Source organism: Plodia interpunctella, chromosome 7, assembly GCF_027563975.2.
Source record: "Plodia interpunctella isolate USDA-ARS_2022_Savannah chromosome 7, ilPloInte3.2, whole genome shotgun sequence".
NCBI classification, from domain to species: domain Eukaryota; kingdom Metazoa; phylum Arthropoda; class Insecta; order Lepidoptera; family Pyralidae; genus Plodia; species Plodia interpunctella.
This window is the reverse complement of record NC_071300.1, coordinates 5,730,179-5,756,757: the sequence shown is the minus strand read 5'-3', so window position 1 is coordinate 5,756,757 and position 26,579 is coordinate 5,730,179. Positions and strand designations below refer to the sequence as shown.

At 32.9% G+C, this 26,579-nt stretch overlaps 1 protein-coding gene across 5 annotated transcripts in view; it reads right to left on the bottom strand.

The window, feature by feature from the left end:
* Positions 1-917: 917 nt before the first annotated feature.
* Positions 918-26,579, bottom strand: part of LOC128671271 (uncharacterized) — an 87,966-nt gene continuing 62,304 nt past the window's right edge. Inside the window, exons 2-13 of one of the 5 annotated variants that reach the window (XM_053747612.2) lie at positions 23,413-23,664; positions 22,009-22,187; positions 15,313-15,359; positions 14,383-14,525; positions 9,630-9,788; positions 8,667-8,723; positions 6,401-6,467; positions 4,923-5,446; positions 4,610-4,802; positions 4,126-4,298; positions 3,682-4,051; positions 918-3,594 (exon numbers count right to left, since the gene is read on the bottom strand). In XM_053747612.2, coding sequence (XP_053603587.1) covers positions 3,140-3,594; positions 3,682-4,051; positions 4,126-4,298; positions 4,610-4,802; positions 4,923-5,446; positions 6,401-6,467; positions 8,667-8,723; positions 9,630-9,788; positions 14,383-14,525; positions 15,313-15,359; positions 22,009-22,187; positions 23,413-23,664 — 2,619 coding nt within the window. In that variant the 3' untranslated portion in view covers positions 918-3,139. Of the gene's footprint in view, positions 3,614-3,681; positions 4,052-4,125; positions 4,299-4,609; positions 4,803-4,922; positions 5,447-6,400; positions 6,468-8,666; positions 8,724-9,629; positions 9,789-14,382; positions 14,526-15,312; positions 15,360-22,008; positions 22,188-23,412; positions 23,665-26,579 lie in introns of all 5 variants that reach the window. The other 4 variants (XM_053747614.2, XM_053747613.2, XM_053747616.2 and 1 more) reach the window with 4 other exon arrangements.

The window sequence follows — 26,579 nt, the reverse complement described above, 5'->3', positions numbered from 1 at the left end:
TAAAGTCAGATGTTTCTGTAGGATATGATAATGCAATAATTCATTTAGTTATCTAATCATGCCACACGACGGACATTTTTTTTATAAATAATAGCTGCCAGAGAAATTTTAATTTACGTATTTCTTTATTGAATAGAAAAGTAATAAAATTAATATTACGTAATTTTGATTTTAATTTTAATTTGGAAGTTATTAGAAATTCATTGTTATTATGTGCCTAATGACATATTTCTCTTATAATATGATTTGTTCAATTCGGAAAATGTTTTTAACCAATAACCCAAATCAACTACATATTTTTACACTTACCTGCGTGAAATGAAAGTCACGCACATTCTTGAATGCAAAATGTGCAATCCCCCTTACATATATAATCACCAACTCGATGAGTTACGACATCCCGTTATAGCTGCTTTATCACGTACCTGCGTTCATTTTTCAGTTAGCACCATTATAAATCTCCCCGATCAGACATTACCTATGGGAATACTGAGCCTCCTTGTGTAGTAAAATTTTCTATTAGCTTCCAGCCACGCTCGTAATGAGTTCGGCTGTTATTCGTGTGTGGCCAGGATTTCGATTCTGCTAACGTAAAAGTCAATCACGTCTCTAGTAATTTTCATTGCGTGTAAATAAGAACTGTAAATGTAAGTAGTAGATTATTTATGGCAATTGATTTTTTGTTCTTTCTTTAGTAAAGTTTGCTAAATATAATTCTTGTAGATTTTCTCATTAAAGTACACTTCAAGTAATATAATACTAGTCCTATTATTATTTAGTCGGTTCATTCGTTTCTGATGTTTCTTGTAAAGCTGCACAAATTTACAAAAATAACATAAAAATAATAAATAAGTTGAAATGCCTATGATATAATTATATTTATATACAAAATATATAATTTAAAATAAAATAAAATAGATATTTTAGGATTTTTTTTTATTTAGAATCCATGTTTGTAAACATTTGATTTGTAAACTTACAAGTAAGGTCTGTTTAAAAAAATATAAATATGGCTACAAAAAGTTGCTGCAGTATAATATGGCTAAAAAAATTAAATGGAGGAGTGAAATGTACAGCTTAAGTATCTTATTAATCCATTCTAAAATAATCTATTTTAACATATCCAGTGATCTTCCAGAGCATTTGAAAAAAAAAACATTATAAATAAATTACTTTGATAACATTAATTTTAAAGAATTCGTTATTGAATATACAATAATTGTTAAAGAAATATATACTATCTACAATATACAAGTAACAAACATTTATCTATGTACATTTATTTTGGACTAGTTCACAATCGTAGTCAAAAAGTGTCGCAAGGAGAATTTTTACATAATTTACATAGAAAGCACATTTAAAAGATAAATGTGTCCACTTGGGTATGCTTTAAAATCTGGAGCGTCATTCTACATAGGTTTAGTATGAAATGTTTACATATATTTCTTAGGTGACATCGATTATAAATAGTAACCCTTTCATAAACGAAATCAAGATGAACATGTCATTAACAAGGCATAGATGGTTTATCAATAATAAAATTCGAAATTGGTGAATTATTGTACAATATTTCTGATTATAAAATATAAATTTCTAGACATGAAAAACTGATATCAAGTATTTGATATAGTCGTAAAAATAAAAAATAAAACAAGCAAAATTGACAGCCCAAAATTTTACGTTTCAGCTCAGTCACAAGTGTGGATCGTAAAGGTCGAATATCAAAACCATGACTCGGAAGATATGAGCGAAATTCAGAATTTAACACCCAAATCTACATACTCTAACTATACATGCGGGATACCGCATAAAGCTCTCTTAAAAAATTACAAAACTTCTCAACATACAATAAAATTAACCTACCTATAATACTATTTACAATTATTGCTATTGGGTTGCGCTTTAAACGCTCCAGTTCTATACTGGCTTATTGCCCTAACTATAAATTAAATATAGCAATTAAATTTGCAGCACTTAAATTATAATCTACTAAGGCGTGTTTATGCTCAGACACTAAAATTTAAAAATAATGGGCATACCTATCATTTTCATCTAGAAATTATTGAAATTAAAACAAGAATGATTTCAATTTATTTACGCCTTACATACAATAGAAATTGGAAAAAGGTCATTGTAAATAACATCAATGAACCTACAACTAACATAAGACTTTTCAATCTACAGTATATGATTTAAATCAACTAAAGCTGAAATTGGCGCTGTCATTGATATGCCATTTATTAAAGGAATGATAAAAAAAGCGCTTTCAAAATTTATTTCGAAATCGTAACAAGCAAGTCATTTATATTACATATATTCGTTTTTAATTATAACTGTTGCCATGATAGCTTTTTTTTCTTGCTCATATTTTATTGCTCTTCAATATATTTCAATAAACATTAATATTTTCAACAATTTTTATCAAAATATTTTATCTCCTGCGATAGGTTTCTCATGGGTGAGGTTATTATGTAATATTGAATAAAAAAGAAATGCATCACAATGAAGGATCTTATTTGTTAAAAGAATCATGTATTTAACTAATTATTTTAGATATTACGTAGTGTAGCAATTTAACTATAGCAGTGTAATTGGCAAAAAAATGATTTTCTAAACATTTTGCCCATTCTATTTTTTGCAAATTCTATAATAATAAAACACTGTCTTAAACATGTTTATAACCACATCTATGAGAAATTCACCAGAAATGATGTCATTGAATTCAACAAATATCGGCACCGCCCATTTAAGTATTTTCTAAATAATAAATGAAATCATGATAGAAAAATAAAAGATGGTGAAGGTAAAGATGGTGATAAAAAAGCGTCAGTCTTTGAATGCAAAACATGTCTTGAAGAATTTAGTCATTACTTAGATACTAGATACTACCCATTGACGAAGAATAGTTTAAAAAATGTCATTCAATAATTAAGTACCAGAAGTCTATTCTATATTTATTTTGGAGTCAACTTACGAATAACAGTCAAAAGTGGAACTAGTTTCAGTTGGTGTCCCCGTTAAGGTCTATACATTCGGGCGGTGCCTTCTCCGCGGCAGCGGGGTCAGCGGGCGGCGACAGCGCGGCGTGCGCTCGCGCCCGCGCTAGCGCCTACGCCAGCGCCGGCGCGCCAGGCCGCGCTCAGGGCCGGTGCGGGTGAGCCGAACTCAACGACGAACTACTCACACCAGAGTCACTACTCTTTTCTGATGCACAATTTTCACCACCAGCTACAAACTTGACAACATTTAACCGATGGTCCGATTCACATGTATCGTCTCTGGCTCCTCCAGGCAACCCAGTTCTTGCAACCGTTCTTTCCCCCACCGTTCCTGGATATCGTTCGATTCTATCACATTCGGCGTCATCGGGCTGTCGACGTCTAACTGATCTCTTCGCTTGAGGAGCAGGGTCAGGTGGCCTATGTGAAGGCTCATCAGCTCTGTGTACCAAAGGTGAAGTTCGAACACGGACTCCACCCGTTACGCTCGCTTCGTAGCATCCAGAGTCTCGAGGAAACTGGCGCCGGCCAAATGGCGACTCTCCACCTTCTGAACTGGAACCACCTCCCTCTCCTTCTCCGTCACCTTCGCCACCTAAGTTAATCAATTATAACTTCAGTTATAACTTAGTGAATAATCCTATTTACTTTAGCCTAATTATTTTTACATCATTTTACTTACATTCAAGTTGGTGCAGCAGTTGCACAGCGGCTAAAATACGCGTACGGTGTTCAGGGGTCATAATGCCAAGATAATCTAAATCTGATGGTTCTATTTCTTTAAATAGTTCTATATCTTCATATCCATTTCTTGCAAATGCTACAGTGTATTCTGGTAAATCTATCCTCCTTAACAATTCTTCAACAGTCCTCGGTCTAGTTTCCCAAAGTCTTTCACGACTTTTGCACCATTTTGATGATCTTGATCGAATCGTATCTCTATCAGACAATACTTCTACGTTAGCAAATTTGAAATTTCCAACTTTATTGTTCAAAACACCTCGCCAAATACCAGAAGCATTCATGTTGATAACTTCTATGATGTCTCCTTTCTGTTGGCAAATAAGTTGTTATTAGAACATGTTAGTTAATGAGTAGTTCAAGTACGATTTTATTAAGATCTTACCTTATATCTTAAGGCTTCTTTCTCGTAAATATTGGGTACGTAATCGACGAGTGCGCGGGCCCGACACAGCATTTGCGGCACTAGCAAACTCCGCCCGGCTGGACTTAATTCTATGTTTTCTTCTGCCGAGAGAGATGAGTGATTACTACCGGCTCGTACCAACGCTTGTGTGCCTGTACATAAATATATTTAGACTTAGAAATCTCAATTGTTTCCCTAACCTACGACCAACTCATTGATTTTTTTAATACCTGCAATTACAACTTTGAACGACTGTGAATGGGGTAGGGATTTGTTAATTCAATAAAATTTAAAACACCAATGTTAGTATAAATAAGAATAAAAATAATAGTACACTAAATGCAAGAGTATAATTTGTAAGTAGCTTTTGGGACGTTATGGTACACAGAAAGGAAAGACAAACATATTTACAAATAACGTTTATATTAACACAGATAACAAATAACTTAATAAATCCACTCACTACTGCCTGATCCGCTGGGAAGACTTTCGAAAGAACTATTAGAACATGGGAATGCTTGATCACCACTAGTTCGCCGGTCGGTGCCTTCAGGACCCCGCTCTTGTCGTAATCTCGAAATTTTTCTTTGAACATCCTGTCTTAGTCCTCTTACTTTTCCGGCTAAATTGGACACACCTTCACAATCCTCTGCTGACTGAAAGTATAAAAAAAAACAAGTTATGGGCTGAGGAAACACAATTAAAAGCAATAATTTTTATAAAGCTGTTTTATTTAAACGAAAAATTAATATCACATACTTCAAACAATACATTACCTTATGTACTGTTGCTATATGTTGAGAATCAGTTTCGCTTTCCTGATCTTCGTAGTCTGACGAAGCGGGTGACAATGGATCAACACCTATCCGATAGCCTGACATTTGTCTGTAACCCCGCCTGGAATCCCTCTCAGATCGACTTGATTCTAATGAAATGCCGGATAATCTAGAACCTATTGACTGTATGTCGGACGCCGCATAATCCCCACTCTCTCGATCTCTTGCAGTCCGTAACGGGATCACTGTGGTCGGGAAGGGGCCGCTTTGCGGAATTATTAAACCTCGTCTGGGAGCTCTAGCTAAACTTATATCTCCGGCACTTCTTAGTGATATAACACCTTCACCTCTCGGCTCATTGCGAAGGTTCAGCGTGAAACAGACACGTCCATTCTGAAAGGTCGCTGCTGGCGCACCTCCTCCCATGAGAAAGTCTTCTGGATCACTCTCGTATGGGGGTTCGTCATACCAATGACCTCTTCCGGTTAGACCTCTCGCTTCATCGTCGTACATATACGTGTCGTCTGCAAACGATTCCTCTATTAAAATTTTGAGTAGCGTAATTTCCAAAAGTGCAAAATAAAATACGTGCTAACAAAATAGCAAAAAATTTACCGTTAATCGCCCTTTCACAGAGTGGCGAGTTCACTGACAACACTGCAGTTAAGCTGTGAACGAACGTAAGCCGTGCGTGGTTTATGCAAAACATCATCTTTGAAACGACATGCGGAGCATTTTGTTGCAAAATAAATAGTTTGATGGTAATGATGATCCCAAGTCTTATTTTAAAGTGGGCGTTTAATGAGTTGTAATCACTTGCGAATTAAGTAATGATGGATCATGATCGAGAAACATCAAAAGCATAACCGGATGACACAAAATAAAAAATTATTCTATTAAACATTTTAACAAGCATTTCGCATTTATATTCTATTTGTTTAAAAATACGTCAGTATTCAATTTACGTGCAGACATTATGCATTACGATATATGGTTTTTAATTACGTCATACCATTTATTTATTTATTATCCCCTTAATCCCCTTAATCTAGACGCTTCATTTTGACGTGATAAAATTAGTTTTCCTCTCGTGCAGTAACAAATTTTACCACGGACATGCAATTATAAAGGTTGTATTAAGTTAATTTATTATTAATTTGAAATATTTTTCGGCACGAATTTAAAGTAAAGAACCTTTAATTGACCCGTGATTTTACTAGTGACGCAAACATCACGTTCTAACCGAATAGTATAGTAAATTGAGGCTCTTTAATATTCGCACCGACATATTTCTATAAGTATTGTTTAATTTTGTAACAGTGAAAATATTTTATTAAAAAAATATTTATTATAGCTTAGCGCAAAACCTTTCATATACACATTTATAAACACGAAGAAGCGACTAGAACAATAAAAGCAAATCGAATGAACATTCATTATTAAATTAAAGATAAACCCGATTATTATAAAATAATTACCTCCGAAAGGGCCTCTAACGCCGTCTCTTCCCATATTCATAAGGCCATGTCTGATATCTCGTAGAATCTGCAACAATTATAATTTAGTTTTTTAAATTAACCTTTATTAATAGACTATATATAAACCCTGCTATTCATAAACAATTTAAAACATACTTAATCTAAAATATGTTTTACCACTATCGCGCCTTACAATATTTGACATTGACAAAACGAGACAAAACACACATTAGCTTACAGTATACTAAAGTATACATTACATTTTTATGAAAACAGGGTGAATTTACACAATGTCGATCTAATAGATTTATGCGACGACTTATGATTAACTATAACACATCGTATTTTTTATGAAATTGCGTTATTATTTTTGCTATCCATATTTTATATTTCCTTAAGTTTACTCAGGTTGATATACGACATTCACCTTCCCCATGAGTATTGATACGTTAATGTGCCCTATAAAAATTTTACGATTTTATACGAAAATAAGAGCAGCGTTTTATAAGTCGTAATATTTGAGCATGCGTAAATAGTGTTTCTATTTTATATAATCAGATATGTTTATAGCTGCTATTTAATAACGTAGCACGTTATTTTTAGTTAAAACAAGTTGTTTATTTTGAATTACGCAACCGAAATGATTGAATCATAAAATTTTGTTAAAAGAATGCGTGAACATGGTAATAAATATTCAAAAGGGGGCAATAAAACGACCACTTTCCCGTAAGTAGGAAAGTATTGAACATTAACTTAATTTATGCACACTTTGTTTCCTCGGGTTTGGATTACATGAAAGGCGTTTGCGTGTTAGTTTTTTCTAGTAAATGAGACTGCGTTTCAAAAAACAATGTAGCATAAAAACAACATATTTTGTGTATGATATTATGTGTATATATATATATATATATATATATATATATATATATATATATATATATATATATATATATATATATATATATATATATATATTATATATAAATTATATATATAATTATATATATAAATAATTTCAAAAAACAATGTAGCATAAAAACAACATATTTTGTGTATGATATTATGTGTATATATATATATATATATATATATATATATATATATATATATATATATATATATATATATATATATATATATATATATATATATATATATATATATATATATATATATATATATATATATATATATATATATATATATATATATATATATATATATATTTATAATAGAACATTGGCCGTTTATATTTTATCTAATATTACAACCACATACGAGTGTACAAATACATCTAATAATGAAAAAAGAATATTGTCTGTAAAATTTTCTTCAATCTAAGCATTTTGAGAGGTTTAATAAACTTTACTTTCTTTAGAAATTGCACGTTTGCAATTAGGGTGACTATTCTCGAATCGTGGACTTGAATACTTATGTGGACGTGCGTATATTTTACAGAAGAGAACTTTATTGCTGTTAAGATAAGATGCATATGCTGTAATGCTAATTTTTGGTGTAGGTAGCTATGTTGTAACTGAGAATGTACAAAGTGCCATTAAAATTATTAATGAACTCGAGAATTCCACGTGTGAGATGTGGGCGACTGTTAGAATAGAAACAAATGTGTGCTTGGAATATGTTATGGTTCGTTAGCTCTGTCCGTGTAAATTAATAATATTTCTACATAATGTTGAATGTAAATTTTACTCGGTTTATCTGCTCTTTTATTACTTTTAGTTGATGAATTTACACATGTTGATAGAGCTAAAAGAGTTTTAAAAGATATTATGTATGTGAACGTTATACTGTTTCGAATTATTTAGCTTCATGTTTTCGACATGTTCCGAATGCTATAAATCAAATAGAGAAATAGTAAAAACAGTATTTCGTGTCACGTCAAATTAGTCAAAATACAAACAAACAATTTATTACAGCAGTAAAATTGCAATGTTCGATATTCAGAGTACCAGGATCCAATAGTTTTACGAGGGTATACGCTGAGCAAGGGGCTTCCGAAGTTTCGTAGGGAAGCGATACAACTGCCTCTAATAGGCTTAGCTCGAGATTAGGGCACGATTAGTCCATGGTTCGGTTCTCGCGTCCGATGTTCAAGCCCGTAGAAGATTACAAGTTAGTGTGAGTCGCGCATCAGATTATACAAAACTTTGATGAACTTTTTATTTTTTTTTTTACATTTTAAGTGATTTATATCATGACATGCTTAATTTTATAGACAATAACAAATCTTACGTCAAAAATAAATTACCTCTTCTTGCTCTCTAGCAAGTTTGTCTTTTTTCTTCATTGCTTCTTGGACTTTTAACTGCAACAAAAATAAAATTAATCAATAGTATTGTTTCTACATTTAGGTATATCGTTATAAAAGAATCTTGATGACATGGACTACCTTGTTATTTTGTTTATATGAATAACGTCATATCTTAAAACAAATTTTGTTTGTAGAAAAAATATACAAATTCACGACAATGTTAAAATATTTTAAAATCAGAAACCATGCCATGCATTTCGAACTCCTACTAAGGTATCTGTCTACTGACGTGTCTGTATGCATGTACCATCGTGCAAATCAAAAATAACTCTAAAAAGTGGTGCATGAAATTAAACGTGCATTACATATTTTATAGATTGTATTTCTTGTGATCCACCTCCATTAAATGAGCATGCCGATTGAAATAAATGCCAAAACAATTTATACGAAATTTTGAATTTTGGTATTTTGTTATACCTCTGTTGGCAAAGTAAATATAAACAAATATAAAATATAGCACTTTGAGAAATAATGAGTAAGATTTCAATAAAATAAATAAGTATATCAAAATAATAAAATAAAATAGTGTAAAAAAATCTTTATAAGTATGCAATGTATTATAATTAAATACGACTATTACTATTTTCTCTATGGTCCAAACTATATATGGTAATGTCGAAAATGTAATTAAAATAATTGTAAATTATAGCTGAATTTAATTAACTCGAAACATCGCGTGAAAATCCGCAAATAGGCGGTGCAGTGGTAAATTGTAACTGTGCCGGAATTGCGAATTGTTTGATACAAAGCGTTTTATTTATCTAATAACGTCATTGCCAACCAGAGTATAACATTGGATTTCTCGTAATATATTTGACAGAATTAAGTATGTGTTCCAAAAATTCAAATCAACAATTTTTATCTGTCAAATATAGGCGAGAAAACGACACGAAAGCTCACCCTATGAATAGTTTCCTCAAAGGTGTTTGGTTGGGCGGCACTCATTTGTAAGGAGCGGAGGCGATCATAGTCCCTGGGGTCGATCATTGACCTCAACACTGTGTCAGGCCCAGGGCCCAGACCTAGGCCACTTTGGAGCACGCTGTCTGGAGTGTCGACCTGAAGAAAGCAGTGCTTTTTATAATCAGCACGACCTTTTGTTTTTTACGAGTACAAGAATGTACTAGTCTCAAAACTATACCAAATTCACAATGTATTTAGGTATGATTTCGTCGTCGTATTATTTTTTCTAAAATCAATATTTAAAAAAATATTATTCAAAAAATACTATATTAGTATGCTGTTATGATTAACTATATTTTGCAAGATCATGGCGATGAAAACTTTTTGAAGGCGAATACAGGATAATTTATCAGAAAACGCAGTTATTTTTCTGATAGTCTGCAAATACACTTTACTTTTCGAAGGGTCAAACTTTTTTGCGAATCACGGCATAAGCCGATGATAAATTAACGAAAATATCCTAAATATCGCTAATATACATGCTATGTCTATAAACACCAAACATTTTGAATTAAGTGCTATTGGATTACGTACAATTTTAGACATAAATACTATAACAGCTGCTTAATGATGCATCATGGTAAATATTCTGTTTAATAAAGTTCATTTGAACAATTCAGGATACGCTCCATTAAAATTGGAACTAATTATTATTATACTATTATTATAATTACAGTATTTAACATTTCAGTTACTACATTCTGTGCTACTAATGCGAATTCACAAAGTGGAGACACATGCAACAACATTGAAAACTGTCATGAAACACTCATAAACAGTGCAAATGCAGCAATCCCATGAAACGCGTTCCCAGCAAGCGGCGAGATAAATGCATTTCTTGAATTTGTTTTATATCTTACAAGGAAAATTCTGCTGGAAATATTATGACTATTTGTATCTCGGTGGAACAGAGTTGATATATGCAGCGGGAAATTACAAGTTTGTTGCAAAATCTACGTTGGACAGTCAACTTTTAAATAATACATGTAGTAAAAGTATTTTTTAAATATTTCACTTTATTTTTTTCGCCATTAAGTTCTATATCATATTATTAATACATATAATACGCATTCATTTTTAAATTATCTTCAAATTATATTTTAGAATTCAATTGAAAATGTGTTAGGAAATGATGTCAGTCCGATAAATTTTGTCCGGTCGGCTTCAGGACCGTAGGGTTGTCTCACATTAAAGAAACGTCCATTGTCGAATGCTCGCATTATGCCCTTATCATGTAGTTAATGGGCAAGCTTTGTAGGCCCTATGATTAATTGAAAACGTACATACCCGCTTTGTGATGCAGATATCCTTAGCTTTTTCCACGCTCAAGTAAATGATAAATCGTTTTGTCTGTTGAGCCAAATAAAACTTTGTACTGAAATAACTTCCTTAATTGTAGAAAATAATATTTTATACCTATTTTAACTCTAAGTTTAAAGGAAAGGAAACTGCAAGGAAACTTTTGGAAATCTTTCCTTACTTTCATCAAATGTTAAACTTAAAATGGCATGATGTTATAAACATAGATAGAGATACTATTTCACGACTTTATGCCTTGCGGGCTAGACAGAGCCAACAGTTGCGAAACTCGAAAGCCACGTTTAACTGTATGTCATTATCTGAGGTCATAATATATGTAAATCAGATCCGCATTCGTTTAGATAAAATGGGCAGGTAGGTAAGAAACTTAACGTTGGTTTGAACAAACGTGTTAAGTTTCTAACGTTAAACGTTAACCCGAGAGTTTACTTTGAGTAATCTCTCAACTTAGGGAACAGATAATCAGCTACACAAAAAATATACAAACTTATATTTGTTTGTCTGAAATGTTTATATTGGGATTTAAATTGTAGACAAATTATTAACTTTATGTGCATAATTAGGATTTCCACTTACAAATTTTAATTTTGAGACGTTTAAATTATAAAAATGTCTCATGGAAAATATGAAAAATGTCGTGAAGATAAAACCCAAACAATTTCCCGCCAAATCTTAGAATAGTTAAACGTTAACCCGAGAGATTACTTTGAGTAATCTTTCAACTTAGGGAACAGATAATCAGCTACACAAATAATATACAAACTTATATTTGTAATAATATTTGTAAGTATAACTTTTTGGATGAATTGAAAGTTGACTGGTGCAACGCACCCTAATAGTAATTTAGAATGACAACATTATCGAATTATTGAATTGCAATAGATGCACCTACGATTGCAGTGACATCTGATGAAATTTAGTCAATGAAGTTCCATTTAGTCATACTAATGGTGTATGATTTAACGTGGTGAGATAATCTATTCCGAGTAGCAATAACACTCTGGTTCCTCGTTTTAGTAAATAATCCCAAAACGTAATCAGCGATGGAACGTGACATTAACACGTTTTCAATATGCATATATGCGATTCTATCCTGTGACGTATTCCCCGATCTATCAACCTTTCTACACAAAACTGCTGTTTAAACCTCTAGTAATAGAACCTATATTAGCTAATCGTCATTAGGCATCAATATACAATGTGGGATTGCAATCGGCACTTGATAATTAGTATTGAATATTGAGAGACAGCCAATCACTACTAATAGAATCGGATTCACGAGTAATTATATTGATAATATACGAGACAATGTCGATTATAATATACCTATTTATAAAACAATCTGTGCGAGATACTTCTATGTGTTCCGTCACTTACGTACTTACTTATATTTTACTATAGATGCCGGATTTAGAAATATTGTGCATACTGTATTAATAAATATAAACATAGGTACAAGGAAATATATTATCTAAATACCATTTTAATAAATGTGGTTTCACTTCATTTAGTAAAACAAACGCGAGTACATAATATTACTTAACAATTATGGAGCTGCGTCCATTGCAATGAATACGAAATGTCTGCAATTTCCATTTTCATGCCACATTTATGGAACCGAGAACTATCTATCACATTAGGATCGTAATTACACCCACACAACAGACGACAAAATTTACACGAAACTAAATCATGTTGACAAGGACTAACTATGAAAATGAGAGGCAACATACTCCTACAGTGTTATTCAGTTGTTTACAAGTTCAGAGAAATTATTATACATAATCATATTTCGATCAATTAGTAATACTTGTATTTTTAACGCACTTTTAACGTAACTCAATTTTACAATATAGTCTTATTGGAACATCAGGAAACTAGGTCGTGCCTTTTTAGGAATGATGGTTAGGTATAGCATTAAACAAATAGAAAAAGTTGCGCTATCGGGTTATCCCATTGAGACAAAGCAGCGACGCGACGCGATGCGAATACATCAATGGACGTATATAGCTAAGTCCTGTTTAGACTAGGACACTGTGTTATAATGTACATATTTTCGCGTCGCATCGCATCATGCCGTTTGTTGATACTTGACATCATTGAACGAACATGATAATCTGACATCTGAGTGAGTGTTAATGTTATTTACATTACATATTGGTAGATTCATCACAGCATGACCTACATCAATAACAAATGACCTTATTGTAATAAGTCAAAATAAGGAAAGTTAATATCGTTCGCATCAGTTACGCTCATCCGAGCCGAATTAAGTGCTACATTTTTCCACGTCTACCTATATTTATTAATCTCTGGGGTGGGAATACGTCACCGCGTGCCTTGAGAAATGACGCCTGCCAAAGTTAAGTCGGTTGAGCCAAGAAGAGGCGTGAGTTATGACCGTTTGTTGAGCCCAAGGATAAGGGCCATTAGGGAGCGTGGTAATCCTTATCGGCCGCCTTGCACTTAGGATTAGTACTGACAGTTTTTTCGGTATGGCTCCACTGGCTGTGATTAGGAGATCAGGGGTCACTGGATTACGTCTTTCGATTCTATTTTATGTATTGATTCGTACTATTTCTCTTATTAGAGAGGCGGTATCGTAAATGGTCATTTTACTGTTTGTGATGATATTTACTGAAATATTTATATTGGGATTTAAATTGTAAACAAATTATTGACTTTATTTGCATAATTAGGATTTCCACTTACAAATTTTAATTTTGAGACTTTTAAATTATAAAAATGTCTCATGGAAAATATGAAAAATGTCGTGAAGCTAAAACCCAAACAATTTCCCGCCGAATCTTGGCCGCCAGCGATCCACGCGTCCTCCCCATCCGCCATTATGCATATCCGCGACGCCGGTACTCTTTGACGCACTTGCAATTAGTATGACGTATGCAATGCTCTGCTGTGAACCGTGTAACTAAATTTCACATACTTTGCATGTGAAATAAATAAAAATTCAAAATATTTGTTCATGTATTCAAAAGAAAATTTGAAAATTCTGTACTTTTGTTTGTTCTATATACCAAAAGTTCCGTCATAATATTATAATGCAAACTTTATGTCCCTATAACAGTGAAGCTACCTGCCAGTAACTTTTATTTACGAGATAAATGTGCATTAATGCCCAGGTTGCACAGACTATCATTTTCCAAGCTTAATTTTTACTCTGGTAAAGTTTACAACAAAGATACATTCACAACACGCCACATCAAAAGCATGGCGGCGTAAAATAGGTGGCATAGCAAATCTCTTCGCATGAACACATTTAAGTAAACGAATGTACTTTTGTTTCAGTTGAAAATAAATCCACGTCCACGCTTTTGATGTGAATAGCAAAACATTATAGTGTGAAACTCACCCTTTGTGGCGGCAACACTTGTCGAGGACTGTGAGTGTGTTTCGGCGAACAGGAGCCATGCTTTTCTTTTCTGTGAGACTTCAGCCCCCGAAGCAGTCTTGAAAATGTGGTCACCTTCTTTTTTGCGGTGCCCAGGCAGTTATCTATAAAATAACAATAAGATATCAATATTCAACCATGTAATTTGTATCGTATAATGCCGGGCAGTTAAAATCGTGTTGCACTTTTGTTTCAAGTCCAAAAATGGTTAATGCTGTGAGTCTCCATATACTATCTAATCTTTTCATCTCTACTCCTTATTTTTAACCAAATGAATAAAAAAATAAAACTGAAGAGCAATCATATAAGTAACTAAGATTTCCGTAAAAAGGATGTGCATCATTTGCTACCAAATATAGAGAAAATATAACGTTGTTATTGTAACATAAAATGTCTGACAAGTGGCTCTGCAAGGTATCTAACCAGGAGTTAAATAATGTATGAGGGAATTATGGATGAGGAGCAGGGTACATGCGCCATATTCGTTAAGTAAGTGGACTTGGACACTGGCTGGAGATGCAACAATTACATTCATAAATGTAATAGCCATAATGATGATCGTTCAAATTAGATCTTCTAGTAACTACCTTGTAGACTGGTTTTTACGATGCCACAGAGTTCAAAATAAAATAAAATGTTAGTACTATCGTATCGTATAAAATGACTCCTTGAATATTGAAATTAAATTCCATTATCTCTGAATGACAGACAACGCACAGCCGAAACTACTGGGAGTAGAAAGCTGAAATTTGGTGTGTATTTTCCCCGGGGAGTGTAGGGGAGCACTAAGAAAGAATTTCCTGAAATTCCCACGGGAAATGGATTTTTACGTAGATTCGAAGTTGTGGGCAAAAGTTAGTTAAATATAAAGAAGTAGCTATTCACACTTACCACTAGGCGGGAATTCATAGAAGTACGCAGACCGTGGACTTAGGCAACTGTAACAAAATATTATTATTTAAAATATAATTTATCTGTGAATATTATATTCATAAAAGAGTTTTAACGAAACCTTTCATCATGGAAATAATTGTAAACGTCTGTGTACTTTTGTGTATCCATACAATATGAAACGTAAACAATATGATTTTGAAAATGGGTTCAATAAAAATACTGTTTTCATTTAATATAATAATCCTCTCAACTCCAATAAATCACCAGACGGACGAAATAATCAAAACGCAATCATATTAAAGCAGAATTATTTTCGATATCCGATAAATACTTGATTATTGGCAGCAGGAAAGGTAAAAACAATCCAGCATCATAAAATAAATAGAATACAAAAGTACCTACTTTATTGTAGTCTTACTTTATTGAATATTGTAAAATTTGTAAGTTATCAAATATTTTTTTGATGGTGATAAATAACTAGTGTTACCTTATAACAAAGACGATAGTAAATTAGTAAGTATCTCCTTGCCTTTCATAAATTTAGAAGAAAACATTTTAGGAGTTAAATTATTTATTCAGCTTTTATGATTTCTAGCAATTAACGTCATATATGTAAACATAATCTTGGCGGAAATAGTGCCCAAATGACATATATACCTTACATAATAAATGCGAATTAAATTTGTTTGTTCTACACGCCCAATCTTCTTGAAATTTCTCATACATGTTGTACTACTTTTAGTGCTATTTTTGATTCCGGAAAAATGTACATTCCCATGGGAAATTAACCTGGGTGGTGCCGTGGGCAAAAGCTAGTGATTGATAAAATTAATGTTTACGTTCATGAGAGATACATACTTTCTGTGAATTATTTATTTTTTGCGCTGCAGAACGGAATTCGGTAAATGGGAAATTAATGGATACGCACATTAACAATACAGCCGCTAATGATGATTGTAGACGAAATGAGTGCCGTTTAATGAAAAGATAAATTCGTAAAGGGCTCATTTTCGAGGGCTTAATAAGATCTCTCATTCAATTAAAAGTTCCAGTGACGTAATGTGCGAATTGTTAAGTAATTATTTTTGAACTATTCGAATCAAATATAAAAACACATACAAAAATCGTCTATAAGGTTCCAGTGGTCAGACACTATGGTCGTTTGTAGTATGCACTGAAAATGTTAGTAATAATAAATAAGCTTTATTGATTCCTTGCTGTGTCGACTATTCCGTCGTTCCTTCACCGGTGTTTGAAATCCTCTTAGCTTGACGCCTAGTGCGCAATCCTATTTATGCTGAATCAAATTAGGTACTTAGGAGGGTGAATGAATGATAACAATTAGCGAAAATGTCATTTGCAAATTCACGTGAATTTGATAAAAATTATATGGAATTCTAACACTTTGTGGTGTACACGTATTCAGTGTTCACGGACCTTGATACTTTGTATAGGTAGTATATCTCGAATTTTATCCCGATTGGTTTTGTATTTTCAAAAATGAAATAATTAAATTTTGTTGATATAGTCACATATGAACAAAATTTAATTAATATATTTATTCAAGTAGATACTTCAATAAATATATTAATGTAGATATAGTAAAAATAATTTTAAGTTCATTAAGATATATTTTGGCCACTTTAATAAAATGTTACAATAGTGTTATCAAAACACATTCGATAAGAAAGTAGACGTCCTTATATTGATAACGGAGTTCGCTAAAATCCCATCGGAATTTAATCGTGATTTTTCTAAAACCCCGGTGGTCCATAGTCGACCTGAAGTCGATTCGTGCTTCAAGGAAGAGATTACGTCCCGTCAGTCACGGGTATTGTCATTAGATAACGAGCTATTAAGCCATTAGCTGAATAGGAGACCGTGAGGGCTTCAAATCGGGCTATTCTATTAGGTTTATCTACAGTAAGAAGCTGTATAATTTGATAAAAGCACTTTTTGTCAAACCACGTTCAAATCTAAAAATGTTCATGTCTAGAGGTCTACAAATTGAAATATCATTCAGGACTAATGACATCTCATTAATGTAATTTACAAAATAAATCGTGGGAGGGCAGGAATACGAACGAAAAATTAAAATTTTAATTATTATTACGACTGTTTAAGCCTAACATCTATTATGAGTACTACTCTGTTTATATTGCAATCATCTATTTGTATTAGAACGCATTCCACAAAATGGCCAGGAGCTTCAAATACCACAAAATTGCTTTCGAAATGGGTCCAAAACCGGTCCTAATTTAAACAAGAAGCGAAGGAAATAGAACAAATTAAGTAGATACACAAATATAGAAACCCCCTTATAATATACTTTGAATGTTTGCTTACGAGTGATTTCTTTGTGTAAATTAATTTGAGAAAAAGACATTAACGAAGGAATGACACAACTAATTGTGTGCATACCAATTAGTCTAGCGTGGATTTTTATTTAATTTAATCGACATAGATTGAACGGTGTTTATAAGAAAAATGTGTAATTAACGTCATACTTTTATATGTATGTTCATGTAGGTATAATAATTTTCTTTCGAGAATTCAAAACTTTGAACTGAAACATTCACAACCCAAATATGTTATCTACAGCTACTGGATTTCAGTGAACAAACGTTATGTACCTTTGTTCAACGAACGTCACTTCTGTTCTCTAAATATTTTTTGAGATAGCGCGACGTAACGAAGCATTACGCATTATACAGCCACTTAGATAAATCCCTTTGAAGCGACGTATGTACGAGTATCTCGTTCTAGAGTATCAGGGTTTCTTGGCGTTTCTCCTATCTTGCTTGTTAGTTGGATTCCGCAGCTACATAGTGTTAATTGACTAACATGGATTGGAGGCGCAGCCTATTCTATGCTGAATTCATGTTTCAAATTTAGATGCGAAATTATTACAATTTTATGAATAAAAGTCGTTTGGAACGGACTCCATATAGGTATAATTTGAAAAGTAAGATAGCTCATGTAAATATTACAGGTTTAAGAAATATTTATCTATTTATATCATAGCATAGAACCATAACATATGTGTATGTTACGGCTAAACTCCGTAGTGCGGCTAGACATAGGTGCAGCCGCATTTCGGAGTTTAGCCGTAGCCGTAACACATAAGTACATAAAATATTTACTATCTATCTCGTAATTTATTAACTCTATGCCGGAAATTGAGCCCTTTTGTTCACGGAACAATGACTTCAATATCATCTGTTTAATTGTATCAGAGGTTTAAAGTATCGAAATCATAGAAAAATCGGCTACGAATGAAAATTAAGGTTATGTGTGTCAACAGTAACAGATTTGTTTTCTTTACTTTTCATAATTTAACCTGTATTTGTGTGTTTTCAAGAGTCAGTGTAATTATATATGTCAACGAGTATATTTTTACAGCAAGTTTAGATGACAAAAAGTATCCAAAAAGTTCTTTATGTAACAAATAATTACAATACGTATACTATCATAAAAAATATCCGATATCGTATTAGGCATTTCGTGAAAAAGCTGTTATAACAAGCTTATTAGTGTATTCAATACATTCTTTATTTAATGCTAGGATTAATTGTAATTTATTGACTGTAATCAATGGTCGATGTTTATTGTAATGTCATAGCTACATAAGTGATGTCTGTTATAGAGACAATTTTCTCTTTCAATGAATTGAACGCAGTTAAATTTATTGAATTAATGCCATTCCATTGCCAGATGTTAAATTACAAAAGTCTATGTTAAACCATTGCTTAATTTAGATATAGTATGGAATTTATATGAATACTGAGTGCCGGATATGGTGCAAAGTGGAAAAGAAAAAGTAGAAAAGCGAATTATCTGTTTCAATGTTCTACGACAAAGATAATGAGCACAGAAGAGAAAACCTGGTCGAGATGAGATAATCTTAGGATAAATTCGATTGTTTTGTAATGAATTCCTAACTACGCAATTTAAAGAACACGGAAAACAAAACAATGCAAACAAAAAGTGACAAGTAACATGATTAGCGAAGTTTGCCAAAGCATAAATTAAACTTAAGGGCCCACTTGAAATTAAAAAGTATTACTTTGACGTTGTCTTGGCGAAGAAGTTAAGGTCTTCAAACAACGGTTCTCGCACCCACTTATCTTAGAAAAGTATCTTTCGCGTGTTTCAGTATTTTTTTTTCCTGTGAACATAGTAGGTAGGTACTTAATGGTCTACAGATTTAAAAGTCGTAAAACATGTCTCAATACGTTACGTTTATTAAATTTATCGATTCTGAAATAACGACATATTATTTAAAATGTTGGTAGGTCCTATTTAATAGTGAAATCTTGACCAATCTCAATTATGTTACATTATTATGATACTTTTTTCAACGGTGACCAATTGACTAAATTTACATAGTTGTGTGGGTGCGTGATAAAATAAAGCTGGGACAACACAACATTAGACACATTAAGTCGAAGTAACAAAGAAAGCCAGGTGGTTCTTTAAAAAACTGAGGCATAATGGCTTCTTTCTAGCATTAAAATGTTAAAGTCTGTGACCATTTTATACCTTTTTCTAAGTGTAAATGTGTATACACGAAAATGCATATTGGCTGAAGAAAGAAAATCTCCGTTTTTCATCTAATATAAATGTTAGTGCGTGTTTGTTGATTGATATTAGATTTTTTCTGTATTGTTAAATATATAATAGACCATACTATTTCAGGGCCCTGAACGATGTCCTATGCATTATACTTTTTTAATAGTACTGATTGTATTGTAAACGATGTTGAGATACTCGGCCCATTGTGCTTGTACTATAATTACACTTCACAAAAACAAATTTTATATCTATTCTCAATGTGTCATCTTTAAGTTGGTAGGTTTATGTTCGCTTTTTATGTAGTAGTATGTTTTTGAAATAAATTCACTTAATGCCTAAATAAAATGGTAGATATCGTAGAGTTTACGAGGTAATTCGTTTGGGCCGAGCCAGTAAATACCTAATTAGCATCAGCGACATGGCGAATTAGACTGTGTGGGCGAAGTCGTGCTTCCTACTGCTAATTTATGATCGAATCTACCGATTTGGTTCAAATCTAATTTAGAATAGAGATGGGTTGACGCCGCAGAATATGTTCACGCTCGGGTTATTCGCCGTGCCATTTCTTATGATAAAGAAAATAATGACATCACTCTTCGGCCAACATTTCTTTTTTGTTGATCTATGGCCCACACTAAGCACTTAGCTTGTATCGCGACGACATGTAAGCTTGTTTTTGTGTTTGTGTAAGATGGACAAACACAGAAACGGATACAACAGATTACTGGTGATGCTATCAAGTTGAATCAGTGAAATACTTCAAAACTTCAGTTCAAGTACGGAGCATTTAAAAAAATAGTTTTCAAACCTTTTCATTATAATTACGCTACTTTTAACATTAATTGTTAAAAGAAGTGTAAAAAAGTAGTGAACAATTTTTTTTTACCTTAAATTAATTAAAAAAAAAAATGAAAAGTTCAAAGTACAACTCTGAATTTTATTGAGCCCAATACATCATAAATTAATCGGAATACCGGTATGTGATTCGCAAAAGAAATGTTTACTTAGAATTTTCATTCAAATTACAATTGAAGCGAAATCATGCCCGCCTACCACCGTCAGCTACACGAGACTACTTCTGTCGCCAATCGAACGACTGATTTCAATTTAGATTACACCTTAAACATGCAGAGTAAAGCCTTATCTAACGAGTACACCTGTTAAAGTCCAAATAATTTATGAATACGCCCCATGCTATTCTAGTTGTTGCAAACATTTAAATTTCAATCGTATTTTAACGAAACAAGGATCAGTTTCGCTGCATGCTATTTATCCAATCTGCCAGTATGTAATAGCATGGTTATATTATTGGTGATTTTATGATTATATATGCCATCATCTTTAGGTTAATTGTTTCCACTAAAATCTGTTTAGTGTTTGTACTTTATCTTGAGTGTTCGTGAAGGTTTCCGATGTTAATCCACTTAAAACCGCATGTATATAAACACCTACGTTAACTTTACCTATCTGCGTTGTTTATATTTAGTATATTCAACAGCATGTCACACGGTATTGATCTTTATGTGGCGGTAATGCCGAATTGCAATTGTAAGTGGTCTATAATAAGTAAGCAGTCTGTTTCGTTGAACCAGTCTCAAAAATCAAAATTCCTGCCGTCTTCATGCTATATTAAAAGAAATGACATAATGATAATAGGATGTTGTTATCGTATGCAATGTAAGAAAAGAAAATTATCTTTTACGATATCTATCAATCATAAATTTAACCCAAAATTATTCTTTAAATGAATAAAAAGGAAGGAATAAATAATGTAAATAAATAGTGATGAGTTCCGACGAACAACTAGGCAAGAAATCGTAAAAACGCTCAAATGAAAAAGAGATTATTTAAACAATAATCTTTTTTCATTTACGAATTAAATATATTTATATCATAGTAAAGATAAATAATATAAACTTTGCTTAGCTGCTTACATAGCTTCAGCTAATAATAATATGGGTAACTTAGGCAAAGAAACTCTAATGTATACCTTTGGTAAATAAAGAATTATTAATATGGCCTTAAATTTCATTTTTCATTTACAAAATATAAATTTTCTTTCTTCTTTATTTATTTTTTATGAATTTATACGGTACGACATTATGTGAAAAAACTTGCCTTTGATAGTTGTGTTGTTGATTATGCATCAAGGGTTGTGTGGGTTGCGCCAACAACAGTTGTTTCTGTTGCTGTTGTCGTTGCAACATCTGTTTGCCGAACACACCGTAGCCGAACCCGTAAATTTCGTCTTCTTCCTTGTCGGTGAGGCAACTTGACGGCTGCGAACAAGAAGAACACTTAATTGTTAACTAGATGCTGTCCGCGAATTAACTTTTTCTTTCACTTAACATTGAATACCTAGTATTAAAATTAAGTAACAATTAATTTGATTTAATAATGTAATGCTAAAATTTTAATACTTGTGACGTTTGGTAATCAGGAACAATATATCTAGCGGACTTAGATGAACTTTATTATACGAGTGGAATATGATAATATACATAACATTATTGACGTCAAAATTTTACCTAAAACCCATACCACTGTCGACTTTCAAAGAGCAGGTGAAGAAGAAGCGGGGCAACAAAATATGTTTTCAAAATAGGTATTTCTCTTACTACAGAGTGATAACATGTGGTATTTTAATTGGGTATTTATTTAAGCACTGAATTATTTTACAAACAAGACACGTCCCATCCTTCTTAATATGTATGACATTGGACGTGATGAAATTCGATTATACTGACTGATTCGCGTTGAGTTTCACATGGATTCAGTGCAGTTCAATAAATATGCATAAAACTGCAGTTGCAGTTCATGTAAATTTTGCTTTAATTTGCTTCGCAACATGTGATTTGACTTTTAAGTTCATGTGCTTCTTAGGTAACCTTTTCTCGGAGATATCAATGTGATTTAGACGGAAAATTTGCGATTTTATCGTTATTCAATTATTTTCATTGTCTATAGAATCGAAGGGTTAAGCTAAAAAAATATCTAAATATCGGAAGCTGAATTAATTCAAATTGATGATTTGCTTTTAATTTATGACTAAAATAAATCTACAACATTCGCTGCTGGTATTCCATAGATAGCAAGCACCCATGAAGCCTGGATTTACCGTATTTCAATTTATAGCATACAACCTTGTACTGTAATCCAGGCTAAATGGCTATTAAAGTTTGCAATACATCGCAACAATATATTGCATACATTAGTCACATGTTCGTGCTAAGCAACAATTCCAAGGATTTATAAGTTGGATGCGAGTATTAGCTTTCTTACACAAGACAAGGCGTATAGGGAATCTAATTACGTAACATTGGATTACGCTGAAACGTACACCACATAAAGTTCAAATGTTATGCTTAACTCAAAAACTACAGATTTTTTGAAATTTTGAATAAATATTGACCTGAACTTAAGAAGAAATATGGGCTACCGTGGACGAAGACTCAATAGGCTGCAAGTATTTTATATACACCTAAAAAAAATTGGTTTTTATTAATTGATTTTAATGCTCACCGAATATTTTCCAGGCACATAAATCGGTTGTGAATGTGACGTGGTCAGATTGTTTAAGGCCAATGACCCAGGGCTTGCAGATGGTGGTGTCTGTGGAGTCCCTGGTCCTCCAAGGACCCTCATCCTCGGCGACATCTCCTCCCATTCGTGTCTTCTCAGCTCTTCTAGATGATCCAAAACGTCACCATAGTGCGTTGAAAATAAGTCTGCGTAGCGCGATGCGAGGCCTTCCAGGTAACCTCTATCGCCATCCTGTAACAAAAATATATTTTGTTTGATATAACTGTATATTGCGATATTTGCATGTCATCAATTTAAATACAAATTCACGGCTGGAGCGGGAAACGAACTCACGCCCCTGCCTATGCTTAATCGGGTCAGTACAGATACTATGACGGCTAAATTATTTCTCTAAGTAATAGTTATTCTCCTTTTAGACTTTATGTACGAGACGAGAAAAATAACTTTATTGCTTAAGAAAACACATAGAAACAAAAAAAACAGGAAATGATGATCTATTGAGGACTTATCCCAAAATCTTCCAGTCTTTTTATTTTTAACCATACACATTTTGACTCGTTACTTCCCTAGATATTTCGAGACCCCATTAAGAAATTGCGAAAACTTTCGAAATATAATTCAGTCATAATTTGGTTACAAATTTTCTTATTCGATGTTTAAAACAAAAGTTAATGTTTTACATCGTCAATTTACATGAAAATTCTGTATAAAGCCATGATTTCCATAGCTGATTTATAGCTGACATGTTGAATGTACTTGTTTTTAAAAGACGCAATAATTAGTGTAGACGTTGCAGTCAACAGCGACAGTAATCGGTAAGGACATACCATAATTAAGGGAGTAAAAAAGTCGGTAATTATCCTGTACCTAGAGACCTATTTGCTTCGAGTGATCCTTTCTTCCACGCAATTTCCGTTGAGCTCCAAAAAACAAAACATGGCTAGGGTAGGCAATTAGTTACAGGAGGTTTAAATTATGGACAGGTTGTTTTGGTTCATTTCCCTACTTCCAGAGATATTATTAAAAAAAATAGACATACCTAGTCATTATAAAAAAAATATTTCTATCATTCGTTGGAATGATTTTGACCGAACAACTAACTATTCGCGCTAGTCTTGAAAGTTATTTTGTGTAATTTAATCTAAAGACAACAATGGTTTAAATGTGTAGTTTAAGCAAACTTTCTAAAAGAACAGCAGCGGTTTGTGCACAACGAAAATTAATATAAAGCCTGAAAGTTAAGCCAGAGCGGTGCCGAGCGTAGGAAAATAAACAAAAGCGAAATTATCTTGAGGAACGAACTCTTTCATTAAGAATGAACCAAAGACATGAATGTATAGCGCGCCTGGGTAAACAGACTTCCATTGATTAAACTTTAAATTTACTCTTCAAGATTTTGAAAGTATACTGGTAGAAAAGGCCATAGAAATATCAAAAACATGAAACGTATTCACAAAACGATATTGGAATGGTTAAGTAAAAAGCTTATTAAAACTACTACTATTTTAACTATGGACATAAACAATATACCAAAAAAGCATTGCCAATTACAAAAATCAGTTCATTATCGTATACGAAGGTGTTTATTTAGGAAAAAAGATTAAATCCGAACAAAGCCGTCTTAGAAACTTGCGGATAATAATAAACGGTATATGATATGGATCGTTAAGGGTGCCTGACAATTTTTTCAGTATAATCTAAACAAAATCGTCAATTTCATTCATCACTTGTAGTTGTAGCTGAACTTAGAATTCAGTGAGGGGCCCAGTCAAAGATGGTCGAGGTTTATTTCCATTTTTAAATGAGAGCGGCTGAGAGCTTTGTCGGCCCTGAGTTTGTGCTCTGCGTTTTAAGTGGATTAAATCGCTTCGGTCGTAAAACCGACAAGTGCTTCAGCTAAGAATTAAAGTAACCATTCGACTTTTGCATGAGAAAGTGCTCGCGGGACCTTGCTTCGCACTCACTCTGCGCAATTCCGAGTCGATTTTATTTATTTTTAGTGGGAACCCTGTTCGATTGAGGTTTTAGTGGAATGCCACTGCTTTGTGAATCCCAAATGAAAGAAATTCATTAACACTGTCTGAATAGAGTGCCCCTGGTAACTTCTGCCATGAAAAGGCTTAGTTCAAAAACTTTGGACTGAAAATTTAAAAAGTCCTTACAAAGTTTGAAAAGTTCAGATTGTATTGCGTAATATTACGGATCTTAAAGTATCCTATCGGCCAAGTAAGACAAAAGTGCCGCTATAAAGACAATAATAAATAGCTCATGATGCTTTGGCAGAAGGCATAGTAACTGCTCTTGAATTTAAATGGTATATTTAGACCACGTCCAGTCGTTCAGAGCATAGAAACGGGTTCATTGAATGGTTTGCCAACGACAGGAGGAATGTTTACTAAAAACGACCCACGAAAAGTTAGATAACAGAAACAAAACAAGGAACGTGGGTATCTCTTTGCTCGATTTATATTTTATCTCTGAATACAATGAATGTTAATAGCTGATTCTTGGAACTGTGGAAAGCATAGGTTAGCATTTATTGTCACCTGAAAATGTAATCTTTCATATTAAACATTTGTCAGTGTTTATAACTGGAGATGTAATAATTGTAACATTGGCAAGAAAAAATATTATCAATCAAGTAGCTTCTATAAATATGTAAATATATGGGAATATATAATTGAATCCACAAGGTATGTGGTGATGTAGTATATAATTGAGCATAAGTTTGCATAAGTTTGAATAAAAATTTTTAGCATAAATGAAACGAGAGTACAAAATTAATATAAACACAAAATTTACAATTCAGTAAAACTTTTCCAGAAATGATTCGCTGTTTGTTGGATACAAATAAGACTGGGCCAAATCCGGCAGCGATATAAATACTCTTTGCTTAAATTTGACGAATTTAAATTAAACAGCTTCGGAATTTGGCAACAAACAACCGGAGAGACAATTTTCGGGTGTCCCCAAACATCGGAGCCGTGAAGTAATCGATTTTGGAATCCGAAGGTACCGTAACGTCTGCGCCATCGAACTTTACTTTAAAATGAGTATAAATTGCAAAACTTGGGAATTATTTGCGTCTCTGCTCCAAGGCAATTTACTCCGTTTTTCCAGAGTTTCATTATAACAAGTTTAATTGA